The sequence below is a fragment of the Excalfactoria chinensis genome, chromosome 5 (assembly GCF_039878825.1).
Source record: "Excalfactoria chinensis isolate bCotChi1 chromosome 5, bCotChi1.hap2, whole genome shotgun sequence".
Classification (NCBI taxonomy): domain Eukaryota; kingdom Metazoa; phylum Chordata; class Aves; order Galliformes; family Phasianidae; genus Excalfactoria; species Excalfactoria chinensis.
Genome location: NC_092829.1, coordinates 40057131 through 40079912, shown reverse-complemented (window position 1 = coordinate 40079912; position 22782 = coordinate 40057131). Strand labels below are relative to the sequence as shown.

The 22782-nt window shown below is 36.8% G+C and overlaps 1 protein-coding gene across 3 annotated transcripts in view; it reads left to right on the top strand.

Annotated features, from left to right (window-relative positions):
- Positions 1-22782, top strand: part of PIK3C2A (phosphatidylinositol-4-phosphate 3-kinase catalytic subunit type 2 alpha) — a 48337-nt gene that overhangs the window by 10580 nt on the left and 14975 nt on the right. For all 3 annotated transcript variants that reach the window (XM_072338189.1, XM_072338190.1, XM_072338191.1), the window contains 13 exons: positions 685-1859; positions 7007-7107; positions 8742-8899; positions 11716-11836; positions 12461-12572; positions 13122-13201; positions 13303-13366; positions 15906-16049; positions 17416-17458; positions 17546-17759; positions 17840-17962; positions 19583-19750; positions 22007-22115. In XM_072338189.1, the coding sequence (XP_072194290.1) occupies positions 771-1859; positions 7007-7107; positions 8742-8899; positions 11716-11836; positions 12461-12572; positions 13122-13201; positions 13303-13366; positions 15906-16049; positions 17416-17458; positions 17546-17759; positions 17840-17962; positions 19583-19750; positions 22007-22115 (2526 nt within the window). In that variant the 5' untranslated portion in view covers positions 685-770. The remainder of the gene's footprint in view (positions 1-684; positions 1860-7006; positions 7108-8741; positions 8900-11715; positions 11837-12460; positions 12573-13121; positions 13202-13302; positions 13367-15905; positions 16050-17415; positions 17459-17545; positions 17760-17839; positions 17963-19582; positions 19751-22006; positions 22116-22782) is intronic.

The window sequence follows — 22782 nt, the reverse complement described above, 5'->3', positions numbered from 1 at the left end:
TGTTAAAAGAATTACTTAATGAGAAGCTGTACTTGAGTAATCTTTTGCGCTTGTCCACAAAATGACATTTCCTAAGTGCTAATTCTGTGCTTAGGTGGGTAACGTAAAATCCAAAGGAAGCGAGGTTCTTCAGCTGTTCGTTCTTTTCTTATTCCTTTCTTCATGGCCATCGTAATCGTGGTACAGTTATCAGTTTGCTAGGGTTGTCATTTCTCTAATATGTTGAAGTAAACTGAAAGGCCTCTAGATAGTGTGCTTTATCAATGCTGGAATCTACTGTTTCCAGGAAAAAAAAAAAAAATCAGCAGTAATCTTTTTCTTTTTTCCCCCCTGAAACTGGTTAAATGTGCAGAATTGCTTCAAATGTGAAGCTCATTAGGTACCCAGGTACATCTTTTTCAGTCTAAGGTTTAATGGCACAAAAATAAACAAAGTGCTTACTCTACCGACCTGTAAGTACCAATAAGAAAAGTAAGTGGGTCTTGTGGAATGCTTGGACTGTGAATGTAATTGTGTGGCTTCTCTGAAGTTGTGTTTTAAAAAAAAGATTGTGATGTCTTTAAAAATTTAAGCCGTAGGTTTCTGAAGGATGGTTACAACCTTGTAATTCGGTGGTATGTGGCTTAGTAGTTCTCTGCATATGATTTCTGTTATGCTTTTTCTAATGTTTCATTTCTTTTCCAGAGCTGGTGAACCAATTCTGAAGCCAAGGGTAACCTAGCAGTACAAGGGATTTGTTGCTTCATTAAGTGGACATTTGCCCTCGCGGTATGGCCCAGTTATCCAGTAGCAATGGATTTAAGCAGCGCTCATCACCTTCTTTGGCAACTGCAAGGTCAAAAGACGTGGACAAAGAGGAGGCATTGCAGATGGAAGCTGAGGCATTAGCTAAGATGCAGAAAGAAAGAGGTATAGCTGGTAATAAACAAACTTCTCATTCTTTAAGCAGCACTGGGCAAAAAGCACAGACACATAGCAAACAGGAGCATGATCTCATGGTGTTTCCTGAGTCTGATGCCAAGAGAATGGAAGATAAACTAAGTACCATTGACATAGAGAAGCTTACTCATGCTGAACTGGAGAAACTGCTGCTGGATGACAGCTTTGAATCTCGTAAAGTACCTGCGTTACCAGTAACTCCAATTTTGAGCCCATCTCTGTCTTCACAATTTTATATTGGGCCAACTGCTCAGAGAGGACAGTGGACACCTGGGATACCAGCGCCTGTGACATGCACTTTACCTCCTGTTTACCCCTCAGCTTCTTATATAAAACAGACTGGTGTATTTCAGAATGGATTCCATCCAAGTATGTCCTCTTATCACTCTAGAGAACCTATTTATTTTGGTCTTCCAAGGCAGTCACAATACATTTCATATCCACTGGCAGCTACTACACCTTTCCATCCACAAGGAAGCCTACCTATATATCCTCCAGTACTTACACCAGAATTGGCAAAAGTATTTGACAAAATCGCAAGCACCTCAGAATTTCTGAGAAATGGGAAGTCAAGCACAGACTTAGAGATGACTGCTATAAAGTCTGCAGTTTCCAGCCTACCAGCCTCAGAAAAATGCAGAGACATCAGTAAATTTGACTGGTTAGATTTGGATCCCCTCAGTAAACCAAAAGTGGATAGCGTGGAGACTCTTTATAAGGCAGAGGATCATGGAGAGATGGCATGCGGTATGACAGCTGAAGATCCATGGGATGCTGTGCTACTAGAGGAGAAGTTGTTAGTAACTTGTCATCTAGAAAGAAAAATAAATGGGAAGTCTTCTGGAGCAACCGTTACGAGGAGCCAGTCCTTAAACATGAGAACAACTCAGATTGGGAAGTCACAAGGCCAAACATCACAGGTGTGTAAATCAATATTGTTAAGTAGTGGTATAAGGATAATGATTAGTCACAGTATTTAAGGACACTTTAGCATCTGTCTGTGAAATACTACCTGACTTGTCCAGATAATGTGATGTTACTGACATATGCGTGCTTCAGCGATATTTTAAAAACTTGAACATTAGTACTAAGCTAAATCTAAAGTAAATGCTACTCTGTTATCTTTCCAAATTTAGCAAGGAAACTGCAGTTTTCCTGCGCATTACAGAAGAGAAATAAAAATAACCTTTGCAGCAATTAACTATTTAAATCATATTGATAAATGCTTAAACTCCTGAGGAAATCAAACAGGGCTACAAACTAAAGGTCGTGAGGTAGATGTTGACAGCTTTCATCTTGAGCAGGCTCTATCTCAGGCTCTGAAAAGTGGTGCTTTCACCTTATATTTGAACCTCTGATTTATTTTTTTTCCTTCTTAAAGAAAAAAAAAAATTACTGTATTCAAAATGATTTTCTGCTCTCCCTTGCAGTTTTTCACAGGATCACTGTTAATTCTCTTCTGGTAGACCATTCCTCCACCCTGTTTAATGGAGGAATGCTAGAAAGGTGGTAACCAAAACTTGTAGATAGACAAGCTGTTCTTGAAGGTGGGATTCTTTGTAGGTACTGATAGGTCAGAAACTTGTATTTTTGTGCTGGAAAACCATCTTTGTGGGATGTTAATTGCCTCAGGCAAGGCAAAAGGCTCATCTCTGCTCTAGGACCACAATCTCTTTCAATAAGAATTCAAGAGAAAGGTGTCAACAGACCCTTCAGTTATGACACTCATCCTTTTGGACCCAAAACATATGCATAGTTTCTATTGAAACTAAACTGTACAGCATGTGATCATGACTTTATTGGCTGTACCATCTGGGTAATTATGTACATCCTGCCCTTGCCCAGTAGAAGTCTGGAAAGTGAGTGTAGATTATTTAGCTTTTCCTGTATTTTTAAAGTCCTCTTTTCATGACATTCCTTAAAGATGTAACTTTATAAAATATTGGTCATTCACTGTGAAATGAATATGAAGACTGGTGCATTTTTTTAATTATTATTATTTTTTTGGTAGACAGAGTACAGAGACTGGGGAAGTTTTCAGTGGAAAAATCTACACCCTGGCAAGGATGGTGGTGGCAGGAAAATCACATTTGTAGGGACTGGCTGGAGGCAGGGATTAAAAGATTTGTTCACCTTGGTGACTCAGAATTGCAGCTGTTTCAAATCTGATGTATCATCTTCCTAGGTGTTTTTAACAGAAAAGGGACAAGCTGTAAAACTAACTCTTATCAGTCAAGGATGCTTTCCAAATTGCTCCTTAATTCCCCAGTCCCCACCCCACTGGGCCATTTCACCCCCACCCCCCAAGAAAAGGAATATTTGTGAGGCTGATTCTTTATGTCTGAATTTCCATTAAGGTGGAATTTCTGGCCACAAATGTGGAGTATTTCCTGTTTTTCTGGGCTAGTTGTCAGTGTTCTGGCATACATCTATTTGAAGGCCTAGGAAGAAGAAACAAACAAAAAACTTAAAGGAAAACATAATCCTTTACTTTTTTTCTGCATCATAATTTTTAAAATAGTGTGTGAAGATCTTGGATCTAACTTCCTTTTTCTTTTCCTGTTCCTCTTTCCAGTGTTAAGCTGTGATATCTCAGCTCAGTTATTCGCTAGTGTTTGTCTGGAGAGGCAGGTAAATTCGGGCTCTTCAGCAGTTTGCTTCTTCAGTTTGTCAGTTTATCCACTGGTGTGCATTGTCTGTCTTCCGGTGATGTTTAGTTGGTTGCAGTGTTACTACTGGCCGTTTGTATTGGTTGGTGCTTCCGATGTGCTGTGTGCAGAGAGCAGTATTTGACTGATTGTTGCTGAGTCCAATCTGTTTTTTCTGTGAATTCCAGGGTTCTCTCAAGAATCAGAATTTAGAAGGGTCTTTCTTGCTGATTAGATCCACTCCCATGCTGTTTGCAGAAAACCCAGTTCATAAAATGCTCACTCTGCCTTTACATGCTTTATTTTTTAACTCTTGCTGCCTACAATGTAGAGGCTATTCTAGTCCCTTGCTGTCATTGTTAGTCCTCTGATTTTCATTAGAAGACAAGTTCTTAGTTTATGGCAGTGGATGCCCAGCTGCCAGCTTGTGATTTACTTCCTACCTGTGTTCCTGCCTTTGGTGTAATATTCCATATTCTAGCCTCTATTAGAAGGTTACCTGATGTTCTACAGCTGGGATGTTTCTGCTTCTTGTCTAAGCACAAGTGTCTCAGACTGATATAGTCCCACTTAACATGTTGCTTTTGCTTGTCCTTTGCACACTTACATTTGTTGTATAAATAACATTTCATCTTGCATAGTATGAATCTGAGCTATTTCACTCCTATTTCTGGCAATTTTTGTGTACTTTATCCCATTGACTTCCAGCAATACATTTCCTTCAGAGTATTTCCTGGAGTCTTGCACCTTACCAGTATGAATCACCTTTTCTGAATCACCTCTTAGTTCACTGCTCCTTCAGACAAAACTATTAGTAAGACTTTCCAGTGATAATTTTGATTCCGTAATGTTATTTCTAATCCCCTGAATCAATAGAAGGATTTGAGTTTTGATTTATATTCAGTAAAGTATCTGTGTGTCCCCTTTAAATACTTTGGTGTTCATCTCTCTCCTTTCTGAAAGCAGAGGTAAAATCATCATTTTGTCCTATTTTAGATGCTGCCTTCCTAGAAGTTGAAGCTGAAGTCTTTTGACTTTATATTCTTGTGGGGTCCAATTCAATTTGTCTTTTGGTAGCGTACTGAACAGCTTGTATCGAATGTTGAGAGAAGCTGTATTTGCAGACCACTTCTATTTTTGTAGGCTGTGCTGAATATGAGGCATTTTTCTCAGACAGCTGTTTATTTGTTTTGGCCTGAAGTGCCCTTCCTTACAAGTTATTTCCTGTGACTGCAAGTGCTTACACCTCTTAAATTGGCTCACCTAGAAGGTAAAGAAATTCAGATCTCCCTTGTAGCCTGAGAGCCCAGTCACTCACCTAATTAGTCCAATGTGTGTTAAACAAATTCTTACTTCATCAGAGCTTGTCCTCTTGAAATCATCTTCTGAAGAATGATCAAAACCGAGTAGTGAAATGTAACTAAAAAAACAAGTGGGTATTTCATGTTCTTGGTGTCACGCTAGGAGGTAATTCCCAGCAAAACATATCTATATAACCTTCAATTTTTCTTCTCATTCGAATGTGGTACTCAGATCAACTGGATAACCAAATAAACCTTTTTTTCTTGACTCGTTATTTTAGAATGTATCTTACATAGGCAAGTTTAGCTAGGGTGAACAACTGGTTTGTAGTTTTCAATACTTGTCTGAGTTTAACATCCCACTAACCTGTAAATTTTGTTATTTGTATCTTGAAAGTGTCACACAGTGTAACAAGGGAGTTTTGTGGTGAGTTCTCACCAGCAGTTGGTTGACTCCTTATCAAAGATGTTTACCTTTTGCTTTGTTTGTTAGCTTCCTGTTCCTTGTAGGACTTTGTTGTTGCTATTGTGTAACTGTTTAGCGAATTCATATTGTAGAAACAATAATGCTTGTCAGCAGGTTTTATGCAATTGGTCAGAAGTATTTTTGTGTGATAGAACTTGTCTGAGAGGTTAGAATGAAGCTTTCTGGACTTAAGATCCATACCTGTTCATCAGTCTCTTTCTTGGTCTTATGGCTTCCCAGCTTCCTCTGGATAATCCCCATAATCCCCAGCTGCAAAGAATTTATGAGAACTGATCAGTGTTTGTAAAACTGACGTTTTTGCTGAAATAAGTAGATTTAAATGCAGTTCAGATTACAAACACTGGGTGTGTATTTATTTTCCCTTCAAAGTTAATGCTGTAATCCTTCATCATTTTAATTTAATCAAAATGAGCACTGAAAGGAAAAAATCTTAGCTCTATATTTGTCTCACATTTGTCTCTCTCTCTGTCTGATTTGTCTACATTGTCAGGTTGTACCTGACATGATCTAATTAAAAGAGATGCTCAGCTCATTTTGTCAGCTAATAATGGACAACCCACATACTGGATAAGTAGTTCTTCTCTGTTTCAACTGTGAAGAAATAATTGAGATGACTTTCAGAAAGACAGTAGCATGCTCTCCTTTCATTCTGGACTTGTGGTTGGATTTCTGTAACGTTTTATAAGCATTGCAAAAGCTCTGGATGCAGAAGAATTGTCTGGAAGGCATCATCCTCTGAGTGTGCAGTGCGTCTAGGTCAGGTTCCTCAGGATCAGCTTATTCTTTAGAGCAGCTGCATGGAGTTCTGCAAGTGCTTCAAGCTGCTCTTGACTGCTGGGCTGTGAGTGGTTAGCTCTACCTCAACCCTGCTGCCTGTTCCAACTCACACAGGCATCTGTATGGCTATTTTGTGTATTGTATGTAAGTGAATTGGAGCAGAAACAAGGTTATATTCAAAACTATTGCACTTGTAAAAACAACTGGAAAGCTCTGTTTGCTATGGGGTTTATTTTTTCAAAATACAGGTCACTTTTTAGCAATTGTTTTTAGACTGGATTCTTGGAAGGAAGGTGGCTTGCATTATTGGGTGTGGTGGGGAGTGCTGGGGACATAAGAGATCAAAACAGCACAACTTTGCTACCATGGGATTAGTTCTGAGTTTGCATTCTGAATGCTGCTTTAAGTGTACATTTATCTTGTCCTGCTTTGTAGGCGGAGGTAGTCACAGTTAGACTGGATGTGTAATGGGTCTTTGTGGGACTCCATACTGAAGGTTGAATGGCACAAGTGGAGGAAAAAAAGCAATTTGCCCTCCTCATTATGTTCAGCAAAGTCTGGCCAAATGCCCAATGTCATTGCTCACTGCTGACAGCCCAGGAGCTGTTACACTTGTAGCTTATTCTTAACTAATATTGATGCTGTCAGATAAATAAATTACTTTCTTTGAAAAAGTCTCTGTTCAGTGAATATTTTTCAACTCGGTAGTGATGCACATGTTTCCCCTTATATAAATAGACATAAAACTGATAATAAAACTCAGTTGTCTGAAATTCTGTGTACTGCATGTGGCTTTGTAGGCTCCAGGAATGTGTTTGCAGCTATTTAAATACTGTATTATCTTTGAGTTGCAGAAAGACAATGGGACCACTGGCACGCTGACAGAAAATGTGCTTCTCCGAGAAATTGAAGGGCAGAATCAAGAACTGTCAGCTTTTTCTCAAGCAGTTACAAAGTAAGAAATTACTGGAAGTAGTGTTCAGAAGAAGAAAAAAAAGCTAAAAAACTCATTACTACTTTTGTATTGGAAACATGTATAGTCAGGAGGACTACTGCTATTTTTTTTTTATTTTTATTTTTTTTTTTTTTTGCTTGATGAAGCAGACTTTTTATATGCTTTCTTTTCCCTTTGGTTATCCCAGTTTTTCTTGTTTTTATCTTGATCTTCAAAAATGCAGCAAAATCTTGAGGGTGTTCAGTAGTATGAAGCCTCCTTTTTATTCTTCTGATCCTGTGACTTTCCTTAGTCACTTTCCTCTCTCTGTTTTTTTTCCTTGGTTTTGTAAAGCTTTTTATTTTTAACCTTGAAGTATTTTCTGCATCTTCATTATATCTTTATCTCCTTCTGTTTTTCAGTATAAATTCTTTTGAAATAACTCAGTCTTTTTCTTTACCGATGGACTTCAGCAAATCCCATCATCTGTGTGTCTTTTAAACCTTAAACACTCTTCTATATCTCTTCTACCACTGGAACTCTGTAGAAAAAAGCTAACAAAAACAAACAAAATCCCCTGTGTTTTTCCTACTTTGATTGGGTGGTGAAATTTCTTATGCATGGAACCAAAGGAGATGGAACTTGATAACTTGGTGTTCCTTCTGTTATTTTTATATACTGCTGCAATTTAACGAGACGCATCTGTTTTCTTCCTAGAGAAAGACAAACTAGGAGTCTTGCCTCACCCATTCAAAATCCAGTAAAACAAAAATGGGAAGTTAGAGGTCTTTGGATTTGTTGGTTAATAACTACTTTGTAAAACAGGAGTGTTTATGAAGTGAAATGCAACCTCCGTATAACCAATGACAAGTCATGTACAATTTGCTAACAACATTGACAAATCTTTCAAAATAAAGCAGGCTTATTAGAACGCTTTCTAGTTACATTTAATTGCTGCCCTTTCTCTCAAGACTTAAAATGCTTCTGAACTTATGGCCGCATAAATAAAGAGATCCTTTTTTTTCTCCCCACTCATATTCTTGTCAGGAGGCAAGATAATAAAGCAGGTGATTGCTGTGAATGACGTCTGTTCATAATCTCCTGTAATGCTGCCTTAACATTAATGGATAGCTAAATTATTTTGTTCAGGTTAAATAGTAGAAAGTAAAAAGCAGGTATCAAATGGCTGTGTTTCTTACAAGGTGAACATGTTAATAATGTTTGTGTCCTAAAGAAAAGCCTTTCCCTTAATTCAAGCCTCTCTCAACTTCCAGAGTTTAGAAACTGCTCAGACGTTCAGATTAGACATCCAGAATTTCAAACGTGTAAAGAGTCTTGAAGTCTTTTGTACATGAAGGAATTTACTCTGTTTCAACTCAATTGTAGGCAAATGTTGTGGATTAGTTTTTAATCCCATAAGCTACAAGGAAAATGTGTCTGACTTTAATCTCATTCTTTTTCCCCCTCTAACTACTAGTATATAATTACTGTGTGCAGCGTTCTGTTGAGAGTAGAAAAGAATGCTTTTGTACACATGGTTTAGGTAAGAGCAATAAGTGTTCTTTACTGCTCTGGCTTGTGGTTATTACTGTGTTCTTTTGCTTTAGTCATAAACTTATCCATTGCAATGCTTCATAAACTTTTTCTATTTGCAGATTGAGGACCAAATTTCCTTACACTAATCAGCAATCAAATCCAGGCTTTGTGCTGAGTCCAATCATGCTGCAAAGGAATATAACTGGGGAGAGTGCCAGTATCAAGGTTTCTATAGAAATCAAAGGATTCCAGCAGCCAGTAACTTTTACGTGTGATGGTATGTTTCTACTTTTTGAACTGGAATTTACTTGTAAGGCTTAGTGTGGTGGATTGAGACTGCATACTTGGTCTAGTCCAGTGGCTTTTTAAGGTCTTGTAAGCCCTGGGTTTCAGTTACAGGCATTGCTTGCAGTGAATGTGGGAAAGGTAGCTGATGGAAGAACCTAGATCTGTGTCACTAATTCCATCAGAAAATATTTAGAAGCTGACAAATTGGAACAGTTTTTGAACAAGAAAACCAACCAAACCAGAAGCACTGTTCTATCCACAGCTGGGAATGTTAATATAACTTCTCAAGAGTTTGACCTACTTTATGATCATCTGGGAGAGAAGGGTGTGGAAACAGATTCTGAACTTTCATAATTTTTTTTTATTCAAACGTTTGCTAGAATACTCAAAGCTATTTCAGATTACCTGAAAATTCAGACAAATTGCTATTGGGAAATTATTCTGGCTATCATGAGATCAATATATGCTTGTCTACATGTGTCAAAATGATTCTGGCTTGCTGTACTTCAACTAGCCAGCCCAGTTCATTGGTAATGAAGCATATTAGTGTGGGATGGGATTTAGAGGCTTGCCTTGTCCTTGGACATAAATTCGTGTTCTCTGTGCAGTCAACACTGCACTACAGGTCTGTATTAGGGCTGTAACTTCGGGTGCCATCGACTTATGTGAGTTTTTGGTGTTTAAATAACTGCTGCTGATAAGAAATTACCTTAAGAACAGCTTAGAGCTTAGTCTGTACATTTCTGTAATCTCTTAGGCTTGGTGAGAGCTCTCATTCCCAGGCCAGGTCACCTGGCAGTAGTTCTGTGCTGCAGCGCTTCTTATCATTCACTTCTCTCTGGAAGCGTAGAACTGGTTGTTCTCAAATGATATGAAATTGATCTGTTATTCCCTTGACCTAGAAGCTCTACTGGAAAAGAAGCTCTCAATGCATAAATATTTTCATTTAATTTTAATCTGCAAAACCTTACAGTTATTCTGCTTTGATTTAATACTCCTCTGTTAAGGGTAGCCTAGGAAGGGCTTGTGCTGTTTATCTGTAAGTTTGCACTTCAGTTATATTACAGGCTTAATCCTTTCCTACAAAAGGTTTTAGTAATGTAAAGGGATGTTATAGCTTTGGCCCTTTGTTTCTTTGTTCAGTGGAACCTTGGAATGTGGTTTGTTTCTAGCCTCACAGGTGTTCGTTCTTTGTACTGCCTGCTGACATCCTTTTTTTCTCATGCTGAGATATCACCATTAAACTTTGAATCTTTTATCAGTAGCATCTGTAGACATCTATAAGCACCTATAGCATATACTGTGATTTAGACATGGTGTGTTTAAAGCTGCCCTCTTCCTTTAAGTCCATCTTTTCTTGGTAAATTCTTGTATATTTTCACTTCCTAATGCTGGAGCAGCTTCATAATGGCTTTCAGTCCTGCTTGGATGGAACTGTTACTTCTCAGTGTTCTTATGACTCATTGTGTAGAGGGAGGGAAACAGGTCAACTTCAGAGTTCATTTGGATATACCTATATACCTTTTGGTTCTGTTTATAAGACTTTATAGGGAAGTACAAATCTACTTGAGCAGTCATATGTCAGAAAGAAATGAGCCTCTTTCAGTAAGATAGAAGGGATAAAAAGGTAGTAATGTCTTCATGTTAGTTTGTAATGTATCACAAGACTGACAGATCTTAAGCAACAGAATCTATGACTACAGCACTTAAGGTGTGAGCTGTTACTGCACCTTTTCATTCCATCAACCATCATATTTTCTGCTGAAGTCAGTCTTTCTGAGTTCATACTTACTGTTACTTGCTGTCAAGCTATTCGTATCCTTCATGGGCTACCAAATATCACTGTGCTTATAGTAAGTCATATGTTAATGAGATGAAGCACTTGTATTCTTATGGAAAATATGGTTTGAATTTAGCTGTGAATCCACCATAGTAGTAGCATTTTTTTATATTACGAGTAAGAAAATTCAGAAGTTTAGGTCAAAGGAAAAAAAACAACTGAGGGTACTGCTGAAAAAAAGAAATGCTTCTGTGTAGTGTTTTTTAGAGAGCTTTGAGTAACTGACATTATTGGCAGATGATTCAAGGGTGATCAGAAAGTAGGTAGGGAGGCATAAGGAATGTTTTTTAAATAGACTTTCTGTGTTAAAATGTATCTGTCTTTTCTTTCTGTGGTGACAGCTGGTGCCTTTAGGGAGGATGAATGTGAGGCTTGACTGGGGTTATTCTTTTGCTGTGTGTTTGGTTAGAAAGGAAAATCTACTTTCAAAATATTCGATACCTGATAAAAAGGCAATGGTAGTTAAGAACTGTGTTTTGCAAAAGGTTGGTGATGCTTACTACGGTCTGATCTACACAGTGTGAAAGCTGCTGTGCAATTAAAAGGGAAAAGGTTTCCAGTACGATTTCTCTCTGCTACAGCTGGCTTTAATTTCCTCAAAAGCAGTACAAATACGGAAGTTCTGTCATCAACTTTAGGATAATGATTTTTAAACTTCAGAGTGCTCAGGACTCATTTAATCATTTGTCATCTTTACTGTTTAAGACCATCTTGTTAGAAAATATATTCAAATGCTTTTCTTGTGTAAAAACTTCTGAAACTACAGGCAGGTTTCATAGTGTGCCTTTCTTTGCAGCAACAAGAGATTTCAAATTATGAAATTTGAGAGCTTATAGAAGCAAAAAAGTCTTCTCTACAAGTATAAAAACATAATTCAAGGACAACTACAACTTGTTAGTGAAATATGTTTAGAATCATTTGCAGTGCACCTCTATTTAACTTCTAGATGTCATTTCTTTTAACAGTGAGCTCTCCTGTTGAGCTTATAATAATGCAGGCACTTTGCTGGGTGCATGATGACTTGAATGAAGTGGACATTGGCAGCTATTTCCTGAAAGTCTGTGGCCAAGAAGAAGTTTTACAGAAGTAAGCAGACTCTTTTTCGTTTATGTTTAACTTCATACATTTTAATGGCATAGTTATTGGCAAATATGTTTTTAATGATTAAATGCATGAAAGTAGAAATCTTGAAAATGCAGACACACATTTTACACAAATATCAGAAGTTTTAGAGCTCCTGTGGGATAAAGCAGACTCTCAACATCTTCCCAGATATCTGTTCTGAACTGCTGTCTGTTGTGTGGAGCACAGGTTTTTCAGATGCAGACTTGTAAAGCATTTCTGTAGATGGATGGTTTAGTTTTCAGGTTCTTTAAATGTCAATAACCAGGAAAAAATCTACTGATAGCTTCTAATAATCTGTTGTTTCTTCAAAGTGAATGACTGGCAAATCCCCATTCATTTTCTGGATTAGAATGTTTTTAATGTTAAGCATAGTAGTTCAGAACTTCAGCAAAAATGTTGGTATCTGTAGCAGTGTACTAAAACTCCCACTGAAGTAAAAACCCGATTGAGCAGTATGAGGTGGAGACTGATTTACCACTTCTTTATTTCGAGCTCATTAGGTTGCTTTAAGTTTTCCTCGTGAGTTCTCTGAAAAGCGCTGAATATTTTTGGTGTAAATAACTATAGCTTTCATTTGCTCAACAGTAAGCACTGCGTAGGAAGCCATGAATATATTCAGAACTGTCGGAAATGGGATACAGAAATTAAACTGCAGCTTGTGACCCATACTGAAATTTGCAGAGGTCTGGCACGAACAGTAAGTACCTCCTTAAACTACAGTGGCAATTTAATCTTAGAGTTTGAGAGTTTGCATCAGAAGTGATGGATCTGAAGTGAAATCTTCTTTTGTAGTTAACAAATCCATAAATCTGTATGATGTTGGGAATTGTGTTCTCCTCTACTAAGAGCAAGTGAAACATGGATAATGTATCTTAAGACCAATTACTGCAACTAGAAAAAGTGCACAAGTTTTTTCATCTAAACTTAAGTCCTTAAAGGGAAGCAGCAGATTTCAGAGTAAGATATAATCTGAGGATGGTTTTTGAGTATTATTAGAGATACATACCTGATGATTGAAGAGAAAAGTAGGGAGGAACAGAGTTGGACACTCAGTAGCTGTTTCTCTTCTTTTTCACTGTCTCAGTGTGAGCTTTTGGAGGCTATCAATTATTTCTTTTCACTTTTGAATAATAACTTCATATCTTTCTGCTTTTATTCCACAGTTATTAGCAATGAGATGCCTAAAACATTATTATAAATCATAGAAACTTAGGAACTGTACTCAATATATAATATTTTACTGCAGGAAGAAGATGACAGAACACCCATAGACCTAACCAAACACCTCTACAAAGTGGAAAAGCCTTTCAGAGAACCTAATATAAGGTAATATTATGTAGGTTTTTTAATTGTCAAGTCAATGCTGAATTTCTGACCAAGATTGTTATGCTATTGCGGATGTGTTTAATAATTACTGTATTTTGCAGATCTTCTATTGAAGAGCTTCTTGATATCTATCATAAGCAAATTGAAATAGCTCTGAAAAATGAGGTAAGGTCATTGCAAATTATTGCTGAACCGCTGAACCAAAAGTAGCATGAGAATGTTTGCTGATAAGACAGTTGGAGGGAAAAAAATTGCAGGTGTTTTTGGGGAAACTAAGATCTGAACAAGATGTCAAATGTGAATTTGGAATAATTGATTTTTAGATTGCTTTTTAAAATTTTCTTTCTGACTTTTTCTGTGATCTGATAGTTATGTAATCACTGCAAGTAGCAATGTGCCTTCCAAGGCCTCGGGTGCAAAATAACCTTGTCCTCAAAAATGCTGGAAGAGGTGAATTTAGGGGTAAAAGTCTGTATCTTGACTGTGTTGGTTGTTGTTATTCATGATATATTGCCAGCAGATCAAAGTCTGTACAATTAAACAGTAACACGTATAGTGGAAGTTGCATTTTTGGAACACAGAAGTTAGTTTTACACAAAGCATAGTAACATCTTACTCTGCACTACTGGATTAATTTAAAAACCACAGTCAAAAACTCTATCATAGCTAACTTGAAGCAGCTTTATGTGAAACAGTTTCCCAAATACAAAAGTCTAGCTGAAGATAACCTACTTTGCTCCTTTCTAAAAGGACTAGTGTCCTGGTTTCCACTGAAACAGTGTTAATAGCACACTGATGCTCTGAGCAATGGGAATGTGATGCTAAGCTGCACGCCAGGCTAAACCACAATAACCAGCTTAGGTTAACTCCTGATAGTAATTTAGCTTGGAGACTGAAACCTTGAATAGCTTCTATAAGAAGTATGTTTCTTAAAGTTTCTATAAGGAGCAGTGTTGAAATGGAAGACTTGGAGGAAATGAAAAGTATTATAATTAAGTCTGTTGAATTAACTTTGTAGGAATGCAGGTCTCAACAAGCTGCTCTCTGCTATTTACATATTCCCTTAATACCATTAGTTCTTATGATTTTTCAGTTCTCTTGATGTTTCACAACATTCTCACGGGTAGTTTCAAACACAGTCATATTATAGAAGAGTAAGATGTTAAGTGCTCCTTAATATGATGATGATGGTTTTTGTTGCTTTGCTCTTGCAGCTGCCTCACATTGCTTATTTAACTGTGATTTCACATGTTGAGGTGAAGAATATAAAACATTGCAGCTCAGACTTATGTTCTGTTGTTCCACAGAGTCTTTTTGAAGATGAGAGATGCATTGTGTAGGTGTCAGCTAAATCCAAGTCTCAACAGTTTTGGAGTTCACATTTTTTACTTCCTGAAGTGACTTCCAATACATATTCACTAGCTGAAATTTGTTAATCAAAGCAAGGCAGGGTGAAGTCATCGGTAAATAACTCGTATGTAGCCTTTGAATTTACATCTGTGGACACATTCAAATGTAAGCTAGTGTCCTTGTAATAATTTGAGAGCTGATGAGGAAAATAGCAGTGGAGGTTTTGCTTTTTATATGCCGAACAGCTGTTGTCTTCAAGTTGTTAGCTTGGAAAGCAGGCTTAAACATTTACAGTGTCTTCCAATTTCTGGGGTTATTTCCTTACTAGTGCAAAGTTAATTGTTGCCAGGTAACTCCCAATCTCAAAACTTTTATTATTCAAATGGCTGCTTTGTTATCCGTTTACATGAAGGTCATGTGAGAGTGTGTGCATGTGAAGGGAATCACTTTATATCTTAGCAAGACAGTATTGCACCAATTCCTCTTATTCTAAGTAATCATGACTCATGATGAACAGAACCTATACATTAAGCCTTCAGAATGTGAACAGAGACATTGTTTTGAAGCAAATATTTTCATTATCTGTATGTATTTTAGACAAAGACTGCTAATGCTAAAAGAAAATCTAGAGTTCTTGGGTTTTAAGCTGAAGGGTGTTTTGTTTTTTTGTTGTTTTTTTTTTTGGTCAATCTGAAGAGAATGTTGGGAGGTTCTGTTTAAGTGTACAGTCCTCCTTCCTTTTGACCCCCAGGATGGCAGTTTGCAGTTGTTTGATCTAAGAACCACTTAGGTTGAGTAGTACACAAAGCAAACAGTTGCAAGCAATGTTTTTCAAACAGTAGATTCAAGTGAAATCAAAAGATAAATATGTTCTGTTACGGAGGCTATAAAGTAGTGTAAATGTAGTTTAAATCTTTATGTTTAAAAGAGCTGAAATTGAAAAGCTTTTTCTTTAGTGTGATTCTTTCCTCACACTGCTTGAATATCTTTTTTAAAATCTACTTTTAAGAAGAATCACGTGGGAATTTGAGTTTAATATCTCATTAGACAATATCAGCCTTGAGCTAAAGGAAAAAATGATTGGAGACCTCTTAACATCCCTAGGGATGCCATGCTGCACTCTGTACTAGTCTTTTTATGGCATTGCTAACTGTGCTGTAAGGAAGTTTTCAGTATGGCGGCTTTTTGTTTAATCACACTGTTAAACTATGGGTAAATATAATTGAGATATGCATCCCATAATAAAATCTTCCTGTCCATTTTTTTTCTTAAAAGAAAAAAAGAAAAATTAAAGCAACGTTGTGCTTTGCAATAGTGACCGTCTCAATCTGTTCTTTCTTACATTTCCTATTAGAACCAACATAAAGCAGTGGATCACTTGATTAAGACTGTCAGAAAAATCTGTTCTACGTTGGATGGTGTAGAAACTCCTGCAATAACAGAATCTGTAAAGAAGCTGAGGAGGGCTGTTAATCTTCCAAGGATTAAAGACACTGAGGTAAACTTGCACACTATAAATTGCATTCTGAGGTATGCCTTTTAAAACCAAAGGATAACATTTCATAGTCTTTGGTAGTTGCAAATATTAGCAACAATTTAGACAGGGTTATGTTTTTTTCTTTCTTTTTTTTAAACACTTCTTTTAGTTGTACCTGCTAGTTTCAGTGCCTTTTTTTATAATAGTCATCACCTTTTAAAGTATTAATCACTTGGAATCCAACTTGAAGGTTGGATTAAAGAGGTTAAAATACCTCTTTAAAGGGAAGAACATGCAAATAAAGCAGCTAAATAGTTTTGCAATGCAATTTCAGGCCATCTTAGAGGGAATTGTGAATCTTGTGTTGTTTTCTTGGTTTTTCTTGTTTGCTGTTGTCTGCAGTTTAGTTATGTATTTGTAATACTAAGCTGGAATCTTGTAAAATCATAGGCTGTATAAGTACAGCTCACTAAAACTCTTGCTGAGCAATGCAGAGCATTTATGTAAAAGGTTAGAGAAATTCAACATACATAAGGTTTCTGCCTTTTTTTTTCTTTAAAAAACGACAGTTTTAAGTTTTTGACATAATGTTGACAAGATGTTCAGTTAATGCATGGAAGATGTAAGAAGAGCTTTCGTTCTTGTGCAGTTGTAACAGATGTCTTAGCAGTTTTCCCAAATTTTAGGGATTCAATAAGTTATGCTTTTAAATCACCAATTCAGTTTTCATTAGAAGCTTCAGTTTTTATCAGAAGTTGAATTTGGCATGAAATCCTTCCTTATTTGAAGGGAGTAAATTCCCACGATTAGTCCAATGCCTGCAGGCTTCAGCAGTGTCCTTGATAAGACCAGACATTGTCTTCATACTGTATCATGTTTAGACTCCCGTTTTAGCAGACAGAGGAGCTAAAAACAGCAGGTAGTGGCAGTACCTACTGCTCAGCTTTCTTGGTTTTACTTTTTTTTTTTAAATCTTAACTATTCCTACAAAAGATGCCTTTGTAAAATGTCACAAAACAGCTATTTGAACTTCAATTGATGCATAATTAAGCTACTAACTTCTGCTCTCACTTGTAATAGCCCTGAGTTTTCTCTCTCCTGAGAGACGCTTGAGTGCTCTGAGCAATATTCCAATGTACTGAGCCGTGTAAGATATGTCAGGATAGTTGAGACTTGACAAAAAGTTTTGAGCTTGGTGAATAGTTTCTACATGATGTGGAGCTTGTGACACTATCAGTTATCATGAGGAACTTGAATTGATTAAAAAGGTGTATTAAATGAACACAAACATGGTCCTAATTTACATGACTAATAATTTCTAATCAAGTTGATTTTTAAATGAATATAGGCTTCTTCATATTGAAATTTGCTATGACTTACTGTGTAGGTATCCATGAAATGTGGCAATGATGCTAGCAAGAGCTCATCTGGTGAGTAGAGTTCTTCAGTTTTATTAAAAGTGGCTTCGAGGTGGCTATTTTAAGGAAGATATGCATTAAAGATCACTTACAATTTAGGCTCGCCGCAGCCTGAAAGTCCTCTGAAAGTGAGTATAGACCTGCTGACAAGAGCAGTTGAGGCCCTTCTGCGACTCCACATGAATTCATGTAGCAGCAGTTCTGCAGCAGTTTCTCCAAAAGATAAGACTACCAAGGAAGCATGGGCTGCCACAGAACATCTCCAGTTCACAATATTTGCTGCACATGGAATTTTTCCTGATTGGGTATCCAAGTAAGTAATATTTTAGTTGTAGAAAATATCCCTTTATGGAGTTATTTTTTATTTACTTTACTTTTTTTTTTTTTGTCCAGTTTTGAGAAATACTACTTGATTTGTTCATTGACTCATAATGGAAAAGATCTCTTCAAACCTGTACAGTCCAAGAAGGCTGGCGCATACAAGAATTTCTTCTACTTGATTAAATGGGATGAACTGTAAGTGACTTTAGAATGCTAACTGCCAGCTGCTGAATACGCTCATTGTCAACTCTAACTCCTGATTCTACCCAAAGTGTTGAAAGGACAGTGTGTGAGGCTTGTGACCCAACTCAGAAATACTATTCTGATAGGTATTTGATCTCTCATTTTAAAAGTTGGAATGGAAGTTCTGGACAATTGCCCTGTGCTAATGTATTTATAGAGTACAAGTATAATGAATGGGGAAGATTGTAGGATTCCTTGTAATGGGAACAGCTTGCACTGCTTAAGGAATGATGAATAAAGCTTGTTTCTAAGCAGTTCTCAGACTTTCTAAATAGGGAAGAAATTTCAGTTGACTTCTGTTGACATTGATGCTGAATAGCTTTTGCTCCAAATATATTACAGCAATTTTGTATCTAATTTATAAATCTAACGTATTTATATAAAGAGATCAGATGCATAAGTGCTTAATCTGTCTATAGCATATGAGAACATTTCAAGCTACTGAAGCTGCCTTTCTTGTTATGGAGCAGGGAAAGAGTAAGAAAGGTAGAGGGAAGGGCATGCAGAGGAGGAACACAGAATGGCAGGTGGTATCTGAGAGGGGAAAATATTTTTCATTGTTTTTGTGTGTGTGTGTGTGTGTGTATATATGTATATATGTGTGTGTATATATACCCACACGCACACAACTTACTCTTTTTGACTTAGTAGTTATTGGGCAGTCTGTCATTATTGAAGAGTCAGGTGAGTTTCATGTTGCTCTGTACCTTGTTTCCTGACAGTTTTTTAAGCTCAGAGATTCACTCTGAAGAATACTCCAAAATCCTGCAGTGACAAATGATTGTAGACCAGAAATGAGAGCTCCAGGTTCTGAAATACCTGCCACCTAAGACTGCTTGGACTACCATTTTTGGATGATGCAGTGAATTAATTGTTGGTCTTTTGCTGATGAGTGATAGTAAATTGCAGTGAAAGATGTTAGACAGATTGCTTAGAAGCTGCTTAATATAGTTTAGGTGTTTTGTAGTCTGGATTAGTAATATGCTGTGAGTACATACAAAAAAAAAATCAATCTACAAGTTACAGAAAATTAAAGAAAGAACACTTCAAGCAGTGAAAAGTGCCAACTAAACTCTGTTGTCCAGTGAGGTGTGTACTCCTCAGCTGTGACCTTTATGGTTACCAGCTTTGTGCTGTTTGGTGAATTTAGCTTACAGTAGTTCTTAAGGGATTATTTCATTGCGATGGGAAGCTACTGTCAGTCGGAGGTAGGTAACATAGAATTGTACGTGTCCTGGTGGTGAGCAGAGTGGGAAGACAGGTTATGCTAGAATGTGCGGTTCTGTGCAAGGAATGTGATTTATTAGAAGATTAAAGAGGCTTATTCTACTGCCTATTAAAAAGGATTGTTCTGAATCTAGCTACTGTACAGAATTGTAGTTTAGCAGATTTTATGAACTACTGGTGCAGAAGACACTAGAGCGGAATGTAATTGCACAAAAGTTTATCATTTGTCCTTCAGAAATTTGAAAGCAAAAGGCATTGACAGATTCTATGGATGACAAGCCTGTAATTTACTAATAATTGGTTTTCTTTCTATGACTGATTTATTTCAACATTTTTATTTTATAGAATAATTTTCCCCATCCAGATTTCACAATTGCCTTTGGAATCAGTCTTATGCCTGACTTTGTTTGGAATCCTAAATCAAAGTAGTGGAAATTCTCCTGATTCAAATAAGCAGAGAAAAGGCCCTGAAATGTTGGGTCAGGTTTCTCTACCTCTTTTCGATTTTAGGCGGTAAGTATCCAAAATATGGATAAGCTTATTAATGATTTATTCTATATAAAGTTTAATCTGTTCCCGTAATTACAGACACTGCTTCTTTGCTGCTGGACGTATTAGAAAGTGACAAAGGTAGCAATCTTAAACTGTATTCATATAGAAATAACACTGTCAGTTAAATATGTTATATTATTTCCTTTTAACTGGTGAAAAACTTACCTGTAGGGGTATGTTGAATGTTTGGATCAAAGCAATTTTAATACTACTGCTGACCAATGATAACATGGACCAAAAGAGGTCATCTTAGCACCACAGTTTGTAAGCAAGCAGCAGTTGAGGATATAATCACAACTTGAGTAGTCCTTCAAGGAATCCACTGACATTCAGATCAGGATCTGTTCCTTCTGAATTATACGTGTTTTAAGTATCAACAGACATCACTGCCTGCTGAAATGATAGCCTTTCTTCTACACTGAAAGTGTGTAGTCTTGATGAGAGTGCCATTTCATGAGTTATAAAAGTATGTTATATTGGCCAGAGACAGTTCAGTTGCTATTCATGTATATTTTAGCAGATGAAGTGCAGGCAGTCAGTACTTGAGTGATAGAGAATGTAAAAGAAAATGTTTGCAGCAAGCAATGGATTCAGTAGGAATAGTGTCAAGTGCAATACAAAACAGACAGAATCCTGACAGCAGGTAAATGTACCATCTTTCTCTGTCACTGGATAAGAAATCTGCCACAGACTTCTTTGAGATAGGAAAATTAACTCTTCTTCACTCACTTCTGTTTGTAAATCTAAATATGGTGATGGATCAAACTTTTGTGGATAAAATACTTCTAATTCGAGGTCTGCAGTATAATAAGCATTATATAACTTTTTTTTAGAGGCATCTTTGTCTCTTGGCTGTAAAATATTTCATGCTGTATGTTACAGTATGAAATTTGTATGTAGGAACCAAACTGGAGGATTAAGTTTGATGAAATATGTCTTACCTTTTGGAAAGATTATTTATTCTGGTCTGATAATAGAATGGTAATAAATAATCCAGCAAGAAAAAAAAATCAAAACACTGTGTTTTAAAGTATACATACAAATGTACTTTCATAAATAGGCAAAATGAGCCATTCATGCTGTTAACCTGTATAAGCAAACAGAAACCTTTCTGGTCTGTCTTCAAGTGCAGTTACAGATCCTCTTATGATCTTTAATCACTTAAAATGGAAAACATCATACAGTTTTCCTCAGTTAAGTGTTCCTGGATTTTCCTTCTCCTTGTAACTTCCATTACTGGGTGTATTCCAAAATGCTAATCATTCTGGTAGCTAGTTTATGAAGCTTTAATAAATAGGCTTGAACAGTGGATACCAAGATTGGGTGAAACATTGCAGAAATGATCACACCATTGCAAAATAGCTTTGGAAATAACGCTTGGAATTTTATTTTTGTAAGAGATTCTGACTTCCAGAACCTACTAGAAGCTCATATCATCTAATTGTAAACGAAGACTCCTAATCTTTCTTGGTCTCTTACTACTCTGTATTGCTTATATCTTTACATGTGGTTTGCATCCTTTGCTTCTACACAGAGCTCTGTTTGTCTATTTCTGCTTTTGTATGCAGATCATTCCAAAAGGCTGCAGCTATGTAGCAGTTCAGGGTTTCCTGCACTGCAAAGATAGCTTGCAGCTCCTTTCTGTCTCCAATGAGAACTCAATCTATTTTCATAAATGGCTTTCCTCTCAGTTTTCAATTTAAATATTGCACTTAGGTTTCCTAAATGCTGAATTTCATAGTATGTGACTACAAGCATCATTTTTATTTTATTTTAAATTGCAAAATTAGTCTTACTTCATGCTGCACTGTATTGTCATAGTAGTTAACCTGGGGAGAAAACTGTGTTTTCTGTTTATATAGCATGCTGCAGTGTGTGTTGCACAAGAGAACGCTGAATGGTTTGTGTAGGGCAGCTGTAGAGTTGCTAGAGTCCAATATACTTACAGTCTACAGAAATTAAATCCTGACTTCTGTAATTAAAGATCTGAGGCACATATTCTAGTTGCAGTTGGAGGCGGTATTGCTAGTGGGTAGGAGCTAAAAACTAACTAACTAAACCATGGGAAGAACAAAAAGTCATAGATAGGCTTTAACATTTCTGACTTTTTTTTTCTCATAGCAACCATTGGGCTTTTTCAGATGGTATTTTAATAACTAATACTCCATTGAAGCAAACAGGTTGTGACATAATACCTGTATCTGCTTTTTCTCTCAGATTGCTGTCCTGTGGGACAAAGCTCCTGCAACTCTGGACCTCATCACATCCAAGTCATACTTCAGGGACGGCCAGTAAGAAAGAAAATATGGGAAGAATAGTGCTGCAGGTTATATGTGCTTCTGATTTGTTCTGACTGCATTTTGTGAATATTGTGACTAATTTTTACAAGAGTGGTAATAGATCTGTTGTTTTGGGGAAGGCGTAGATATTAAGTCATTTGTTATCCAGCATAGAATAGCAGTTAATAAACTTTAGGACAAAGAATGAAAAGCTGCTGTAAACATATGTATTTATAATCACTCTGTTGAAGTTGAAAAAAAAAAAAGTTGCACATGCCTTATGTTTAGATATTGATTGATCAGTACTGGTAGAGAATATCTGTTGAAACACAGCCCATAGAGATGTGTGTAAAAAAGGGAATTGTCTTGGCCCAAATGACAGCAGTTTTAGTTTCTTCACAGAAAGCAAGCGCCTTGCATCTTCAATTCAGTGTCCAAATTTCCCTAAGAGAAGATACTTTGTTAGGCATGGTTTCACAGTCCCAATAGTCATTAGAGGTGATGGTTAGGTTGAAACCACTTGGTGTGGGTTTTTTTTATTGATTCTTGGATTAGTTTCAGCTCTAAGCATCCTCATTTTGCTTCAGAATTGAACTCTACGTATTGGATTGTAAAATAATGCAGTTGTCATACAGTTAAGGGCAGTAGTTACATAGAATGATTAAGATGGGGAAAACAATTCAGGAGCCATACCTGAAAACCATTACACTTGCA